At 38.5% G+C, this 18,929-nt stretch overlaps 1 protein-coding gene and 1 long non-coding RNA gene across 12 annotated transcripts in view; one reads left to right on the top strand and one right to left on the bottom strand.

Moving 5' to 3' along the window:
* Positions 1–18,929, top strand: part of PDE4B (phosphodiesterase 4B) — a 541,893-nt gene that overhangs the window by 504,696 nt on the left and 18,268 nt on the right. For 7 of the 8 annotated variants that reach the window (XM_072820651.1, XM_072820652.1, XM_072820655.1 and 4 more), the window contains one exon: positions 18,784–18,877. In XM_072820651.1, the coding sequence (XP_072676752.1) occupies positions 18,784–18,877 (94 nt within the window). Of the gene's footprint in view, positions 1–17,685; positions 18,159–18,783; positions 18,878–18,929 lie in introns of those variants that run through there. The other variant, XM_072820658.1, reaches the window with a different exon arrangement.
* Positions 235–14,343, bottom strand: LOC140630452 (uncharacterized). 4 transcript variants are annotated; one of them, XR_012028217.1, is made up of 4 exons: positions 13,267–14,343; positions 12,986–13,148; positions 11,476–11,718; positions 235–1,756 (listed from the first exon to the last, which is right to left on the bottom strand). It is a non-coding gene; the product is annotated as an uncharacterized lncRNA (long non-coding RNA). The 4 variants fall into 4 exon arrangements; XR_012028214.1 differs by lacking the exon at positions 235–1,756 and adding an exon at positions 3,880–4,032; XR_012028215.1 differs by lacking the exon at positions 235–1,756 and adding an exon at positions 4,064–9,874.

Consider the following 18,929-nt stretch of genomic DNA (forward strand, 5'->3'; position numbering starts at 1 on the left):
CTAACTTACTTAACTCTTCTAAGACTATTTTCTTATCTGGAAAATAGGGATAAAAGTGGTACCTACCTTACTGGGTCACTGTGAAGATTAAATGAGATAATGCATCTAAAATACTCAGCAAGGCACCTGCTGGGTTGTAAAGATTCAATGAATGATGACTTATTAATAGCATCTGCTACATCTTTGCAAAAACTGTATGTCCTTAGTTTGATCAACTAAGTGATTTACTGAGTTTTCACCTACTCAGCAGTGGTGATGGGAAAGCCAGTGCTTGGCGTAGGGTGTGTTTGGGAACCTGCAAATGGTAGAGGGGTGACTGTGCCTAGCCGAGGAAAAGGAAGCAGTCTTTCATATGTAGCACATCTTGGGAGGGTTGTGTGTTTAGTGTTTTTCTTAACCCTCTTATATTTTAAAGAAAATTGTGATTCAAAGATTATAACCAACTTTCCCAAGTGTGCTTTAGAGCCTGAGAGTTAGATAAGGAACTGTTTCTGTGACCTATAGAAACGTAGTCTCCTCCTTGGGCCCGATTTCCCCTATCCCTTGAACGCTGGCCATAGGCCAAATGGAATTCCAGGATTATAGAGAACGATGCAGCCAGGTGGCTTAGTAGTGTAGGTTATTTCTGCCCCCCCCCCCCCAAATTACAAGATGAAATAAATGAAGCAGTGTTATGAGGCAGTGACATTGTTTTTCAAGATGAAAAGGATGTCAAGTGAACCTTCCTGCCAGCAGCCCAAGTTCAGTTGGACGTGTTAGAACTGTTTTCTATAACGACAGATTGGCTTCTGAGACTTGTTCATTAATTTTTGCTTCAACTTTTATCGCCTCCCGAATTAGAAGAATTGTCTTACACTTCAGCGAAATGCATCAGAGCATGAGTTCCTCGGTGGCAAAACAGTCAGATGTTTTCAAAACAGGATGCTTTGGCTCCGCATTATAAAAAAGAGGAACGGAAAGAGAAACAGTATAGCAAGGAAGAAAGCAAATAGCCTCAGCAGGATCCCCAGCCCAACAACGGCATAAACACTGACCTATCTTCCTGACCTTCACTGTGGCTCAGTTCCTGACCTCATGTCACCAAAGCCAACCGACGTCATTGGAGGAGGATAGGAGGAATGGCGCAGCTGCTGTGCGGGTGACTAGAATTTCCTGTCTCCTTCCTGACAGACTCAGTCAGAAAAGTACAGAGTTGCAGCAACAGTGGCTGAGGAAGGACCCACACAAAACAATCCCAGTGAGGCGTAGTTGTGACTGAGGAGGACAGGGAGCTTTTCCCGAGAGTCTCTCGCCCCAGCTTCTCAGGTGAACGCGTCCAAGGGGTCACTTGTACCCAGCCTGTCGAATGCTTTTCAAAAGATGAGCATGCTGTGGTATGCAGCACCAAGGAGCTCTGTTCAAGCAACTAGTCACTCTCCTAACTCCCCCACACTCTCCATTCTCCTGTTCTTTCTTGACTAGCTTTGCCCGGGGCTGTTGTATGTGTTGGGACAGAGGTTTGGGCCCAATCAGTGAAAATGGATGCTTCATTGTTGAAAAGAGCAGTCGTGCATACTAGCAGTAGTCTCTTTAAAATGAAGCCTCAGGACCTAGCACTTCAGTCCGTTTGCTAAGGAAATCTACAAGATAGGAATGGGAGATAGAAGGTCCTTCTTCTTTGAAGGGATCATGAAGTCAGCTGCAGATACCATCACAGAGGAAGTGAGTCCTTCTGGCTATACAGGTTTATTTTTCCGGTTCTTCAGGTGTGTCTGTACTGGGGTATTGAACATAAAGGCAAATAATCGTCTGTGCTCTTGGGTGGGAAGGAATAAACTCATATAATTCTACCAACCTGGAGCCACTTGGGACCCAAGTTGCATGTGATCAGGGTAGGCTGATTGCCCTGCACTTGGCTGAGTCCTTTTTCTATCCAACTGACTAATCAGTAAGTATGGGAAATGTTGGATCCAACAGAACCAAAAAGGAAATAAATCTGTTGGTCAACAGATTCATCTGATAGCTCTGTCACGAAAATGATAGGCAGGTGACCAGTTATCGAAGGAGACTGCTTCTACTTTTGCTCAAAGTTAAATGATATGACTAGAGCATTCCCACCCTTAGGGCAAGAGCGGTCCTTCACCTGAACTTTTTGCTTTAAGAGAACTCTAGCCTTGTCTTCCTTTAACTGTGCTCTGCTCCAGGAGGTGAGGAGCCGATGGGGCCAAGGGGTAGCTGTGGTGCCTGCTCCAGACCAGAATGCATCTACTAGACCCCCTACATTCTCTGCCCAATAGTTCTGAACCCTGTTCCAGGGCCGGTACAGACCTCTTTCCTGGATGTGCTGTAGGAATTCACACCCTTAGGCCCAAAGAGTAGCCTAAAAGGCAGCAGTTGGTTTTGGAAGAAGTGTGGAGGAGGAGTTTTGACATGCGGGTGGTGGCTGAGGGTGTACTCACTCCTGCATGTGAGTTCCTTGGGGAAGAAATGGGACAGGGTGTGGTCCAGAGCTAGGTCTCCCTTCACTGACATACCCAAGGAATTCAAGAATTCACATTTCATGCTGGCCTTCCAAGCTGCTGGGAAGGGATGTCTGTTGAGGTAGGAGCACTGGAGGTAGCTTGATTTATAACTTTATTCAGACTTAGGTATGTGGCCCCACAAATGTTAGAGGTGGCCTGGATTAGAGGACAAACTAGAAGGAAAATCAGTTTTGACAGCTAGGTGGGACACTTGAACATTTTCAATCCAACTTTTCTCTCTTTACTCTCAGATTTCTATAGAACTGGAGGCACCAAAGGTAAAAGAGCCTAGCTTGAAGTCATGAGTTTGAGGTCTAGCTCTGCCTCCATTTAGGAATATTATCTTAAACAGTTAGTTCATTTTGAATCTTTGCCTTTCTTTATCTACAAAACAAAATAGTTGGGAGAAGAGTATTTTCGTGGTCTCCTGCAGCTCTTACATTTATTATTGGGACAGTAATAGTCAATAGCCAAACTACTTCTACGGGTATATACTATCTGTGCAAACATGGTGCTAAGCCCCTTACCTACATTCCATCATTAATACTCTCAGCAACCCTTTGAAATACATACTATTATTATCATCTCCATTTTATAGTAAAGTGAGATTTAAAGAGTTGGATTACATTGCCTTAAGGTAAAGAAGAGAGCAGGATTCACACCCAGGACTATCTGACTCACTGTCAATGATCCTAACGGGACAGCTAAACATAGAAATATAGGTGTATTTAATAACTCTTACACGGGAATTTTGTCATTTCTGGGAGGTCTTATTCTCCTAACTCTGGCCATCATTGCTTATTTGGTTCAGAATCCTAATCTGCAATTACCATATTCTGGACCTCCAGACCAGCCATTAATAACCTGAAACTCAGTCTTCCTGACTGGGAAGCAGTGTCTGTTAACAGAGAAAAGGGAGGAGAAAAACTGTAGTTATAGAAAATGGTTGTAGGGAAGCCTGGGTGGCTCAGCGGTTGAGCGTCTGCCTTTGGCTCAGGGCATGCATGATCCCAGATTCCCGGGATCAAGTCCCACATTGGGCTCCTTGCATGGAACCTGCTTCTCCTCCCTCTACCTGTGTCTCTGCCTCTTTCTGTGTCTCTCACGAATAAATAAATATTAAAAAAAAATTTTTAAATAAAATAAATAAAAGAAAATAGTTGTAAACCACTCATCGAAATGTAAATGACAGTACTAGACTTATCTGTTGCCTCTTGCGGACCAGTTTGCCAAATTCAGGATCTGTTTATTCCAAATTCTCTAACATGGCGTAAGAGAAAACAGTGAAGTTTTGTTTAAAAGACAACCAACCTGAAAATTCCCCTTTTACCACCCCTCTTCCAACATAAAAAGAAAATGGAGAGAGGTTTTTCTTTTATTTTTTTTAATTATCATCCAAAAATTGAGGCAATTTCATTATATCCTTTCTAATACATGCCCCAGGACCATGAAACAGGATCAGTGCTCCAGTAGCAATAATATAGGGAAATTTTCTAGAGGTAACATATAGCCTGTCTGCATTAGACTTTGTCTTCCAACAAACAAGAAAGAAGAGAAGAAAGAGAAGATTAAGCTGTTTATCTGGTATTGTTTCAGTTACCATTTCTACGACAAAATAAGTTGTATTATTGACCATGTCATTGAGTGTTCTAAGTTCTACTCTTTGAAAACTTAACAAATCAAAGGTTTTGAAAGTTTAGTGCTTTGTAATAGGTTTGAATTTTAATCTGTTTTGCTTAGTTTAAATATTTCTTCCTTGATATAGACCGAACCATTTCCTTCATTGAATTCTCATTCATTTACACCCTGGTCTTTCTGCTAATTCACTTGAAAGTCCCCAAGTGATCAAATCTCTAAAAATAAAATAGCAATGAAGGCAGGGCATATTACCTTTGATTGTTACATCCCCGGCTAGCTGGTAAGAAAAGAATATATTATCAAAATCTAATAAATAAGTCAATTTAAGGGGAGCTTTTATCTTCATATTAAAAAAAATCAGACAACAATATTTGAAGTATCAAATATAAATCCAAGACACTAGTTTTAAAAAAATAGAATTATAATATTTTAATGGGATAAGCGTCTATTTCACATTTTTTATACTTCGTTCTCATCTTTCATTTTTCTTTGAGAATGTGTCCTAATCTAAAAAGCTTCCAAAATTGGTGCCATTGCTACCTATGAAGGAAAAGCCAAGGGTGGAGCTTAGTCTTATGCTAGTCTTCCCAAAATTTTACTTCTGAGTATAAATATGTTCAGCAAGTAGAGATACATCAGCTTTCTGGAAGCCAGGACTCACCAAACCAAAGATCCTAGGGAAGCCTTGTGCCACAGTCAAAAGATTTCACACTCTTGAAGGCACTATGCCAACAGTGGATGTGCGTCCCAGCACATCCCTCCACTTTAACATTTTTTCAGGGACCTGCCAGCCCCTCTCTGTCTTGCCCATTTGTACGTGATGTTTCCCTCAACTGGTGCCAAACTGTTTAGTCTCCTGGATATTTTACTGTAACTTCCTTTGTTTGATTTACTTTAAAGTGGCCAAGTGTTTCCACAAAGAAAGGACTGTTAAGTTATTTAGAAATGAAGAAGACAGTAAAACTTCTGTTTCTTTTGTTTCTGTTTTGGGAAGTGCCTGATAATCTTTTTCTCTTTAAGAAGTACCTGATAGTTTTTTCTTTTTATGGAGCAGCATTTAAAGGCTATAAATCATGCATTTCTGCTCATCAGTACTGTGTTTTCTCCTGCTAATTACTTGCGGTTTAAAAATGTACACTTTTGGAACCTAAAGCCTTCAGAAAGTGAAGTTTAGTGAATTTATTGAAAATAAAATTTCATCTTAGTGGCTCAATTTCACTTCTTTATATTTTTTTAGCCATTCAAAATATAGCACTTCAAAATGCTCCTTAAAATGTTTAAATGGCCAAGTTCTTTTCACTCCTTGCTAACAGCATAGCATATTATAACCTTCATCAATTGTAAAAATGAAACTCAAGCACAGGTATTGGTCATAAACATGATCAAACCAATTAAAAAATGTAGACTTAGGACAAGAATTTTTGGTCATTTGCTATCTGAAAGAGTAAATTTTTAATTAGTTATTTTGGAAAAGAAAACAATAAGAAGAGAAGGTGTCATTAAATAAAAATACCTTTCCAATTCAACCACATAGGCTGTGTGATAAAGCTGATCTGACAGGACAAAGTGAAGTGGTTATTTGGTGTCTGTGTAACGTCTTCGGTCAGAATGCATGGGGAAAGTTGATAAATCAAGCCAGAAAAAGATGGAAATATATCCTTTCTGGTTATAGGCTTACATGGCTGCATTAAACAGATCCTAAAACTTTAAACCCAAAATGGAACCATAGATATCATTGATTTGAAGACCTTGTTTTATAGATGAGAGTGATAAAAACTGAGGATTAAAAATCTAATTTACTCCAGAGATCTTTGTAAAATATAAAACACAGTCTAAATGAAATATAATTTCATTATGACATGACTTCTCCAAGGTTAATTAGCAGAAGATAAGATAGTAAAATACAGGTCTGATTACAAATCCAGAAGGCTTATTACACTTAAGAAAGACATAGGACTTCCCTTTATCAGTTGCATTGGTTTTTAAGTTTGTTATTGTTCTCCTCATTGCCTTTCTTGAGTAAAAGCTATACGTGTCTTAATCACTTCAAGTAAAGAGAACTAATGTAGTAGTCCTGAAAATTGTGTGCTCAAAATCCAGCAGGAAATAGTTGAAATGAGTTACTTTAAATGCCTTTGCCATTGCTGTTTTTTTCCACTTTTTGCTGTTTTAATTTATGAATTAAAAAATGCATATATATCATCAAAAAATATATATGTACACCAGCAGGAAAATAAATCTCGTTTTACAAAGGCAGCCAGGATTAACATTTTTATCCTCACATAATCAAAATGATACTCAAGTTTTAGTAGCTCCCATTGATCAAAACAGTGGACTTCCAACTTCCTCTCTGCCCTTGATGTTAGAAGATCTATTGAAAACCTGGTTTAAGAATATAAGAGTTTTATGATAACTTGAAAATGAAGAAATACAGGCCTTTATGCCTCCCTTGGCATTCCATTGCCTTGAAGACTTCCCTTTGGCTTGAATACATCATCGGTTCTATACTATGAACCTACCCCTGGTGTGCCATGCTTCTTGGCTTTCTTTTTTTGAAACCTTGATATAGGTACTCTAACTTTGATCAGATTTTCATAAATCATCCTATTACCTAGCTTATTGGTTAATATCATAGCTAATACTTTAGTTCTCTGAGGTTTTATGTCTACTCCAGATTGCAAGCTCTTGATGCCTGCATGATTATGTCTTGAATTTTTTGAGACTCCATGGATGCTTATAGTAGTAGGACTAAAAAGTATCAAAGAGACATAACTTTCTGTTTAATGGTCAGGAGAAAAACAAAAAGCAAATGAAGGCTTTTGTCAATTGATGGGAGTTGATTTGGGGTTTATCATATTTTAAGAAGCTCTCGGAAATTCTTCTTGATTTGGTCATTTAAGAAATTTATTGACGTGAGGACTTTTGATGGATATTAGGACAGGTAATGACTTCACTGGCGGGTACTGCATGATATTCAAGATGGAAATATTGTTTAGAATTTTGAAAAAATTTAAATTCGTGGAACATGCTCAGACTATCCAGTGGTAATATGAATTTCTTGTATACTTTTGCATGCCCATTTGATTGTGAGAAGCTAAGGACTCTGATAGATCATTCATTAATGATCTCCGGCTCCTGCTTAGATGTCCCACTCATAGCCCAGACGGGTCAGTTTAGCCAGCCAGATGCTACCCATCTACCCAACTGAAAGGCACAGTGCCCTCCCTGCCTCAGCCCCTATTCATTTGATTGCTATTGCCAGCTCCATTCTGTAACTAAGTCAGGATGGTTTAAATATATCTGCATTTACTTGGCGTGTCCAGTACATTATATTTGTGGCAGGGTGGGCTGCCACTGAATTTTTCCCTGCCATATTTTAACACACTCAGGATCTAGTTGCACAAAATTTATTTGCATCTTTCTTACCCATAGCATGGAAGCTTCCCTGATAATATCTCATTAAGATTTACCAGTATGACTTTTAAAATATTTTTAAATCAGTATAATTTAATTTCAAAGAATTTATCTAGTTTTGATACAATAATTTTAAATACTCTTTTGTTAATACTCTCCTATATGTTTATGGTATTAAGATAAACTCATTGTCTAATGCTGCATTGTAGATGGGGCATAGAAAAAATTTCAAACTAAGAAAGGCCATATACTGCTTTTCAAGAAACCCTTCAGTGCCCTTAGTAAATCCTAAAATAAGAGAGCCTGGCCAAAAATAAATAAAAACATGACCCCCTGGGTAGGAATGGGTTCTTTTTCTTTAAAGTAAGATAATAAATTGGATTGAAATGAGTAAAATATGAGCACTTTCTCATAAAGGTAATAAAGGAGAAGGAGATATTAGTGAGGAACGACTCAGGAAAGATTTTTCTGTTTTAATTATTGCTTTTCAAATCTAGCCCTGTGATCCAGGACTGCATTTCCCAGAGAACTCCGATTCTGCTGGAGGGAACATTAGTTATGGAGCAATGTGGGGATTTTTAAGGCTCATTTCTTCACTTTAAAGCTTATTTGCTCTCAAAGTTCCCTATGGTCCTGGGATAGAGCATTAAATAAAGGACCACTTTCTCTAAGTATATAGCTGTTTCTTATTTTTGTGTTGCCAGGTCCAAGGTAGCAAGGTAAGGAAACATATCTGAAGAGGGCTTTCCTGCTTACACAGAGCTCTCCTTATGTGATCTCATTCTGATGTTCACCAAGAGGAAAGTATTACTATATCCCCATTTTCGGTGTAAAATCAGGATGCAAGAGAGATCACTGATTTGTCCCAGCCCTTCAGCTACTCACTGCTGATGCCTAAGATCAAATCTCATTCTTTTTGCTCCAAAGTAAATAATTTAAAAATTAAAATTAAAGAGCAATCCACAGGATAATTTATTATCTTCTTATATGACTTGGTTACAAAACATGTAATCATAGATTTTGAAAGCTAAGGCTCAATCAAGTTCCCTTCTTATTTTTCAGACCTCAGTTTAGATGTTATCTCTTTGGAGAGAACTTCTCTAATTATCCTAACCCAATAACTTGTTGGTTTTACAATTTGCTATCACAATTTATAATTTTTATTTTCTGTTGTGGAACTTGGTATTTACTCATCTCCTCCCTCAGATGGTAAGGTTATTAGGGACATGAATTAGGTCTCCCTTGTTCGCTATAGTAGTCCCAGCATTTAAAACAGCTCTAGGCACATGGTAGGCATTCAAATAAATATCCTTCGCATGAGGCTCGGAAATTTAATCTAATTTGTCCAGAACCAACTATGTTGTTAGCAGCAAATCCATTAGAACCCAGGAATCCTGTTTTCTGCTGCACTGTACCACACTATGTACATTTGCTTGCTGTGCCCAACTCATTTTTCTAATTGTTCAGTTGAATGAGAAACTCGTCTCTGGTTTATAGTGACTCTTCAAAGCACCCCCAGAAGCAGCAAAAGCTTGCTCTTGAGCCTTCTCCCAAGTTCAAAGTCAGATACAAAGAACAAATTTATCAGAGTCAAATGTTCTTTCCTTGTAAACAGAAATGTGAAGCACATCGTGGTTGTCATTTGGTTCGGCATTGGGGTATTTAGTTTAGCTTTCTCTTGAAAAGTCTGCATCCTGTGGCCAAGGATCTTAGCCCTTCGGAGACTGGCAACACACACTCAGCTGGGAATATATTTATGAACATGTGTTGTGTCTGAAATTCAGCCATTCTACATATCTGTTGTGTCTGGAGTGTAGCGGTTTAGTCATTCTGTCATTGTCTGGTGATGTTTTTTGTTCATGACATACTGCTGATACTCCTCTCACTACTCTCCCAGCCACATATTCAATTAATTCTAGATGTGTTTCTGGATTGACCTCAACTGTAGCAATCTGAGCAAAATGAATACTTGGTGTAATTTTCCTTATGTCAGGCAACTTGTGGTCATTCCGGCTTTGTTAATACCTGAAGAGTTCCAAAGTCTCTTACTTTGAGAAAATTGGCTAAGTCATGGAATCATGAATGGATAGAGTTAGCAATAGTGAGACATCTCAGAATAGGCATTTTTTTTTTTTTAATGATACAGTTTTAACACAAGGCCCTTTTGAGTTATGGTTTCTTTCTCTTTCTTTCTTTCTTTCTTTCTTTCTTTCTTTCTTTCTTTCTTTCTTTCTTTCTTTCTTTCAGTTCTTGTTTCATTTGACCAGCTTCATCTATCTTTCTGGCAATTCTGGTTTACACTCCTTAGACTGGTGAATAATCTAAATGTCAACCAAAGAGCCAGAACTTCTATGAGTAACTCATGTGTCATGTAATCAATATGACATAGCCCTGCGTCACACCTGCAATAACATATTGTGGGAATTCTGTAGTTAATTATACCAGCTACTATCAACAACAACAAAAAAAAGACTTCAGATGCCAAAGAGCCAGTTGCAAGCTCCACCCAAATGCAAACCCAACTGAAGACCATACCATAAGCTCAGATTCTTTTAAAATTCAGAGATAAAACTGGGGCACCTGAGTAGCTCAGTCGGTTGAGCATCCTACTCTTGATTTCAGCTCAGATCATGATCTCAGAATTGTGAGATGGAGCCCTGAGAGGCTCCACATTGGGCATGGAGCCTGCTTGAGATTCTCTCCCTCCCTCTGCCCCTCCCCCCCCTAAAATTAAATAATTAAATTAAATTAAATTAAATTATGGAACAAAACTGAGAAATAAAACATCAACTTCAAGTATAAATCCTGTGGAAGAAAGTCCAAGTGCTAGAGACACTTGGCCAATCCCTTTACATAAAATATTTCTAATCATGAAACCAACAAACTATACATCTTGGGGTGTATTATTGTGCAAAGTACTCATCCATCTATTTTAAATTGTGGTAGCTAATAATAAGAAAATGAAATACACCAAGAACTAATAAGAATAATAAGAAAATGCACTTTTTTATAGAATTACATTAGATAAGACCACTGTTTTCATCCTTTATAGTTTAAAAATACATTCTAGACTTCAACATGTGGCAGATTCTTCTCAATTTGTAAGTGCATAGTCTAGTGTGGAGATTACCAAAATGCCAAAACACATAACGTGTATGCTTTCAGGGAATAAAATGATACGTCTATGTAGCCCATGGGTTTCCTTTATTTATTAGATGGTTCTTAGAGTTGATCTTATAAATTTTCAGCCCTGGGAAACTGTTAATCCAGAAGTACTGATTTCCACAGGAGTCTTTGAAGCATCACATTGTCTTTGATCTCAAATAGTATTAGTAGAAATCAATATAATTAATATTAAACACAATACATGTTACATGATTTATTTAAAGGGGTAGAGTAGTGATCTCAAAACCAAGCTGTGGTAGATTTTTGTGTCTACAAAAATATTGAAAATTCTAGTAAGATAATACTTAGTGCATAATTTTTAACACCTCAGGAGATGTTATAGAATAAAATTGGAAATCAGTTCTTAAAGAGAATCATGACCAATACTTATAGGGTTATGAAAAGAAAGCATGCATTTGGGGAATGATTTTCCTGTTTTGTTTCAATGGCTTTCAAGGCAGATATGGAGGTCTTGAGACATAGGCCTTGTTTTCTGCTAGTCAGTAGAGGACACTAGACTGCATGGTCTCTGGGTCTGATCTATGGTAAGATTTCTAATTTTAAAAATATAATAAGTTGTAGAACTTCTGGCCATGAAATGGTTCAGCAGAAACCTTAGTCATCTGCTTTGGAATCACATTAGCACCCCATGGCTTTGGAACTGGCTTTAGAAGCTTGAGGTTAAATATTAGCCATTATACACAGAAAAATTGTAGATAGTTTAAATGAAAAACAAAAGGGTAACTGAACAGTGTACCTTGATTCCTTGATTTTTCTCAGTTGCTGCAATGATTTATGTCATCTGCTGAAGGAAAGGCCTTTGCTATCTTTAATCGTCAGGCCAGCACCCCAGACTTGGCAACATTCCTGTTTTTTTTTTTTTTTAAGTGTATTTCTCTTAACAGCCAGATTAAAAGAGAAGGATCAAATACATAAAATAAGACTGAAACTCCAATAACAGATGCAGTGTTGCTGTGTTTCTCACCAGAAGAGAAGACCTCTGTCAAAAAGAACAAGTTTGAGCATTTCAAATTATTAAAAATATACAATACCTCTAAACCTGACATGAGTATATGATTTTGTAATCTAGTCTCTTTTTTTTTTTTTAAGATTTTATGTATTTATTCATGAGAGACACACAGAGAGGCAGAGACAGAGGCAGAGGGAGAAGCAGGCTCCATGCAGGGAGCCCGATGTGGGACTCGATCCCAGAACCCCAGGATCATACCCTGGGCCGAAGGCAGACACACTTAACCCCTGAGCCACCCAGGGGTCCCATGTAATCTAGTCTCTTTATGGGATATTTGGAACATGTAGTATCTAGAATACACTTATACTAAAAAAAAAAAAAATGTTTATCTAAAATTTAAATGTATCTTTGAGCGCCCTTGGGTATAAATATAGTGTCTTTTGTCTATTTAATTGTGTCACTGCAAAAACTTTTGGAATTAAGGGAATGTTAAATTTCACTAACATTCTTATGGGAATTACTTTGGGTGTAGGAGAAGTCAATTTTTTAGTGCTCCAATAATGTGTGCCATGTCTCCTCTTGAACAGTTTCAGAAATCCCAAGAAAAATGGACAGCAGCAAAGAGGATAAATAGGTAGGAAGAAACACCTAATAATTTTGAGGGTTGTTTCAGACCTACTGTCAAGTTGTAGAAAGTTATATTTAAATTCTTTTGAGTTTTCGTTTTTTCAGTTCTGTGTATGAAAGCACTAATGGTTTATCCCTCTTTTGACTTTTAAAATGTCACTGGAGCAGATAGTTGTCCTTTAAGCAGCAAAGGGAGTTTATTCAGTTAGCTTCATCATAAATGCCAATGTTTTGCTGCAAAGTAATGCCAGAGATGTTTGTTCATGCTTGTTTTTCATGACATATTTGTTGTGGATTATTACATCACTGGGCAGTTAAGGGAATCACTCAATTCTGGTTGTTTAGATGAATTTCATTCTGTATGGCACATGGACAGTTAGAATGACCTAACTTTATTCTCTGGTATACCAGCAATATGCTCCAGATATTAACACAGCAGAGCTTGTTTTCTGGGATGGCCCATCTTGGAACTATAGTTTCTAGGGTAGTAGATGTTGATGGTCAGTGAATGGTATGTTCTTCCAGCCTGAATCCTGTTACTAGTCACTCAATTCAATTTCATTTCCCTCTCCAATAAGACAAACAGGTCATTAAAGCGACTGTGACATCAAGTTTCAAACAGATGATAGATAAGGAAAGAGAAAAAGGAGACAAGAGATGGGATGCTCACTGTCAGATGATCTGAAATGTTAAGAATTGTGGAAATCTTGAGTTTGATAAAGGGTTCTAGAGTAAGTACAGTAAATCCCTGTGTTTTGTTTACATCAGATTTTGCAAAGTGAAGTGTAGCGGCTTAGCAGTTAGAATTCTTCACTTCTTTGGGTCTTCTTTCCCTGTCAAAATAAGAGTATGAAAGAAGCAATGTTTTGGAATCAGAAAGAACCTTAGAAATTAGCCATTTTATAACTAAAGAAACTCTGCCCAAACAAAACAAAAGTCAACTTATCTGACCCAAGATCACACATGGAATTAGTGCCAGAACTGAACCAGAGACTAGCATGTTTCCCTGAGCTGTACACCTTCTCTGAGCCATTGTGACCTCCTCAACTGCCCGTAGCATTCTAAGGAAGAATTTTCAGCCCCTTTGCTTTCCTGATGCCCAGGAATTCTGATTAAGTTGTGACTAACAAAGTGTAAAATATGAGTCAAAATTTAGTCCCTAATAAAGTCATTGTGACTTTAATGACTTGGGCAGTTGTTTCATACTGCAAAAACAGGAAGGTCCCACACAATAAGGCGCCTGTCTCACAGATGGGCTCCTGCGTAGATGGCCACCCACAAGGGTAACTGCTGGAGCGGTCTTCCTCTCTGGCTCCATTTTTTTTTTTTTTTTTTTAAATCCACATAGTTTTCACCTACTGACTTCAGCGTGAGGTTATCAATGAGAGGAAGGTGCCTGTTTATCTAGTCTGATAGGCTGAAGATATACTAGTTCACTAAAGATTCACTCCTCCTGTGACATGCAAGTCATCCCCTCCCAAGCCCAGATTAGTCTTTTTTTTTTTTTTTTAAGATTTTATTTATTTATTCATGAGAAACACACAGAGAGAGGCAGACACAGGCAGAGGGAGAAGCATGCTCTCTGCAGGGAGCCTGATGCGGGACTGGATCCTGGGACTCCAAGATCACGACCTGAGCCAAAGGCAGATGCTCAACCACCGAGCCACCCAGGCATCCCCCGAGATTAACTCTTCTATGTGCTTGATGCTAGCCCTTCTTATCATTACTCTTCTAATGTGTTTTATTCTTAGAAACATAAAACCACCGAGTTTTAGAACTGGGATGAATCTCTGAGATCCTTCTACTCCCTGCCTCCTGCGTGATTAGCGTAGCAAAACCTCGTTACCAAGAGTGCTCCTAAGTTGCTTGTGGATCTTTGCACAAAGCTCAAACCAGTCCTCTCCTGAGAAATCTAGAAAAATGATGAAGTGTTCCATCATTTCACAAAAACCTGGCTCAGAAGAAAATAATCTCTGTATGTAAGCACTGCAGCTGAAGAAAAATTGAAGCCATAAAACAAAATGTTCCTAGCAAGTGTAATTGAATTTCAGATTCAATTATATATTTTATATATATATTTTATTATATATATATATTTATATATATATTTTTTTAAATAGCTAGCTTTCCACTATATATTTTAAATAGCTAGCTTTCCACTATTAAAGGTAGCCTATTCAAAAACATTCACATATGATTTTATAGGGATGATATATTTAGGCAAGTAAGATTAAATCATCGATAGAGAATGGTATCTTTTTTCATTTTCAAAAAATAACTGCAATTTCTAGCAGTGTTCACAAACCAGTGTCAGGAATAAGCTTAAGGGAGCATTGAAGGAATTTGTGTTACTAAGGGTCCATTCACAAACTTTGCTTGTCTGTACTCAAAAGGGGCTTTGGCCATTTCCTCTGGGGACATTATTTCTAGGTAAGCTCTAACAGGGTTTTCTTGTAAGACAGATTCTTAACAGAAAAATAGAATCTGTGTACATTAGGTGGTTAAAGACACATTTATCTTTGAAATAGTATGCTCCTGTTTGTGGATTTCTCTGCTGCATTTGACAAAATAAATAATGTTCATTCCCTTTCAATCCTGTAACTGCTTGGGACACGGTTTCACTCAGGAGCTACTTTACCTTCCTATCTAGACTGAACACTCAATGTGACAAATAGGGAAGATTCCAAGAGTCTTAGAATACCAAACTGTGGAGGCATTATAAATACTTCTTTTCCATTGTTGGCGACTTATTCTTACAGTCTGAAGCATGTCCAATTTGAGTTGTTTTTCTCAGTAGTATTGAGAGTTTTGTTTTCTGGGAAATATCAGTTGCTAGTAAATGTTGTGTCCAATCTGTAGGAGACTGCCTCAGAACTTGTTGTAGAATCATGACAGGTTCAGATCGAAAGGCCGAGAGCTGAAAACCATGCGTTATTTTCATCTTCTATATGAGAGGTGAAGTGTGGCTATCTCTGGCTCAACAGAAACAACTCTCAGATAGGAGTCTGACACTGAAAACCCAACTAAGCCCAACTTTCTGGCTGTCTCCTCAGCCTTAGCCTCAAACACAGTTCATATCTGATCCACTCGTTGGTGTATTTCATCACACAGGTCAGCACTGATCATACTAATTGTCCTCTACATTACTGAATGTCAAAGATGCTCCTGTCTGCTCCTTGCAGGCCACATCTGCCTTTCTTGGTTTATACAGAGCCTGACATATGTGGGCCATTCGTAAATGCTTTTTGATGAGAGCAGTGATGGCCTTAGTCAGTGTGGTTGGGTCCTCCCTTATGGAGGAGGAAAACCGAGGATTGTTGCTAAGCAGCCCGTTAGGACTGGGTCACTTCTGACCCTGAATGACCTCCATGTGCATGCTTCCTCACATCATGTGTTTCATCCATTCATACCTTAGGATGACTTTGCTTTTTGGTAGGCTTGCCACGCTCGTAGCAAAAGACTCATAGAGAGCAATATAGGCATGAGAAGGAAGGGGGTGGTATTCATCTCTCACAAATTATCTAGCCCTGAGGAGCCAACGTGACTAATAAAGACTGGCCTCACTCTCTATTAACTGTTGTCAACGAACATGCTCTAATGTATCTATTTCCAGTAGGATGAAAGCTGATTAAGAGGGTGGTTTTTTTTTGTTTTGGTTTGTTTTTTGTTTGTTTGTTTGTTTGTTTGTTTGTTTGTTTTTATTGCTCCATCTTTAATGCTTTGCCTGGCACATTTTAGAGGTCCAAAAAGTATTTATCAAGTACATAATAAACTGGTTTTATTTAAATTGGTACAAACCCGATTGACTCCAAAATCTTCCTAAATATTTTACTGACCAAAGGAACCAAGATGGAGTGTTTGAATGTTACATTTGGCTAAGTCTTGTGCATAGTGTAAAGACATCATCTGTCTCTGCCTTTTTTTTCAAGATATATTTGCAGTGCTCCAAGTACAGTTTCCTTCTTTGCCAAAATTTAGCTGATCAATGAGAGTGCAGAGACCTGTCTTTTCCAGCTTCTAAGTCTTTATTTAGTGTATGTGCCTGGCTTTTGAAAAGTAAAATTGAGAGGCCACTATGACCAAGCAGGTATGTCTTCAAAAATATATAATTGGTAACTTAACGTGATTCACTTGGAGTTCAAAATTGCATTGAGGTTCAATAAGTAAAACACACGAGCTGAGACAATTGATCCAAACATCCCTGGTTACTGTTACTAACATATTGTGTTATGGGAAAACACACATACGCAAACAGAGTTCCCCCAGAACCTCTTCGAAGACAATGCATAGTGCCGTGAGCCAGCAGGCAACGGTACTAAGTTGCGCTGTCTTCAGTTGGAAAGGCCCAGTCTCCTGGGCACAGGCGGTGGCATCATGGGGGCTTGGATGCTTGAAGTAAAGCCATATTTGGTGCAAGATGCTCATTTGAAAGGAGAAAGCCTCACAGGAAAGAGAGCCAATTGCATGTGGGGGCTGTTGCCATGGTGCTTTGCTCCTGCTTTAACATGCTGTGCTTGAACTTCTGGGAGTCCAAGGGTGGGGTAACAGAGAGGAGGAAGGAGGAGGGGAGTGGGATGGGCCTGGAGAGCTCACTGCAATAGGACTCTAGTCTTCCATAAGGTTCCTCTTTCCTGTGCTATCTAAGGCTGGCAAGGAAAGGGGGCGGGGGAGGGAGGATGGGGGGAGGCAGAGAGATTGAGAGTCTACAGGAAGGGAATGACTTTCTCAACATGCCCCAGATTGCTAAAATGAAATAAAAATCAGTTTAACTCCTAAATATACCTAACATGAATTAGAAGACGTTTAACACTAAAATTCCAAAACGGCGTGGTCCTTCCTAACCCAAATAATTCACCCTTTCGTGATCCTAGATGGAAAGATCAAACGTGTTTAATTCATTTGTCGAATGCAATCTAATATGCATATTAATGAGCTGATGGAGTGGAGAAAACTGCATTCGGCAGATGAAGTACTTTTTAAATGAAATAAGTTCATCCTTTTCCCACTTGTTTCATTGTGAAGGAAGGCTGAACACACTGGCACGCACTGTCGGTGTGCAAAAAATCCTCCAAAAAGCTAGCTTTAACAAAGCCTTCGTATTCTGAAAGCGTAGTCTGGAGGCAGCCACAGTTCTAACCTGTTCTCAGTTTTTTTTTTTTAAAAAAAAGATGTTTGGAAAGTAAATGACTTAAATGCACCATCCCCTTGAAACCGTCAGCGTGACTGCGTCTGTGTGGAGGAAGGTCTGCACAGTGGAGAGAGGGTTAAGAACACCTAGTTGAAATGGGGGAGGGGGAGGGGACCGACTTCAGATTTACTTAAATATTCATGGGGCTTCCTCCATTTTAATCTTCTCCTTTTAAAAGATGGCTGTGTTTCCCAGTCTGGCAACCCCTCAGGGAAGAAGAATCGTTCCTTCCTTGCAGAGTTCAGCTGAGCAGGACTAATCTAGGATGGAAACCCCTTCGGCCACCAGGACTATTCATAATTCATAAGTGCTGTAAACCAGCAGCTGAATACATTTAGACAGCTCCTGCTCCTTCGTGCAATTCCTGATTCCATTACTCTCTCTGCCAGGAAAGAAGCAGGGAGCCCAGGCTTCTTGTCACAATGGAGTGTGAAGATGGGCTTTGTTTGGATTAGGAAATGCCCTAAGAGACTTTGTCTTTTCTAAGTTTTGATTATTTTACCACTGAATCTGCTCGGCTTTCCCGGGTCCTTTTCGGGAGTGCTCTCTCAGAACAGTGAATTGTTGCAAAGGGATTTGTGGATTGTGGCAAGGAGAGCTTTCCAAAATGCCTGAGGCAAACTATTTGTTAACTGTATCTTGGGGTTACATCAAGGTGGGTTAATTTGATTCTGTTATGTGTCTTTGATAGAATGTGAAACATTTACATCTGTATGCTTTCTGTGAAGTAGAAAAACATCTGTAATGATTTAATTTGTGTTGTCCCTTAGCCCACTGAGGCTGTTTATTGTAAAATAAGAGCATGTGGTATTACATCGTATTTAAGTAGACTGTGCTGTATTTTAATCCTATTCTTTTTATGCAGCTCGATTTTTAAAGGATGCTTCTTTTTTTTCCCTTAGTTTTCTCTTCAATTTTTCACATATGATCTCTTCTCAAATAATATTTTAGAGTTAATTGCCAATAAATGTGTTTTAAAAGTCGTTACGTTTTCAATGAAATTATCTTGACCTCTATTAAAATTCCTTTTCCTATGTTTGCATCTTCAAGAGAAATAAGATAAGATGTTAATTCTAAGAAATCTTAAGAAAACTTCTTTTCCCCTAAGGTGGCATTGGAATGATTTCACATTAAGAGAGGTATTTTGTAGAAGAAGTATCATCTATTTAATGGTATCTGCTCCATTTCCAATCTCTTGGTTCTTAGTAAAGTCGAAAACATCTGAAGTGATCATTTGCTAGTTTTAAGGTGATTAATACATTTTTTCTTCTCATAAACAGTTCAAAAGAATGCTGAACCGGGAACTGACACACCTCTCAGAGATGAGCCGATCAGGAAACCAGGTTTCTGAATACATTTCAAATACTTTCTTAGGTAAGACATTAACTGGGAAACCTGTCCCATAATTGAGATTTTTCAGTATTAA

Source organism: Canis lupus, chromosome 3 (assembly GCF_048164855.1).
Source record: "Canis lupus baileyi chromosome 3, mCanLup2.hap1, whole genome shotgun sequence".
In the NCBI taxonomy this organism is placed as follows: Eukaryota; Metazoa; Chordata; class Mammalia; order Carnivora; family Canidae; genus Canis; species Canis lupus.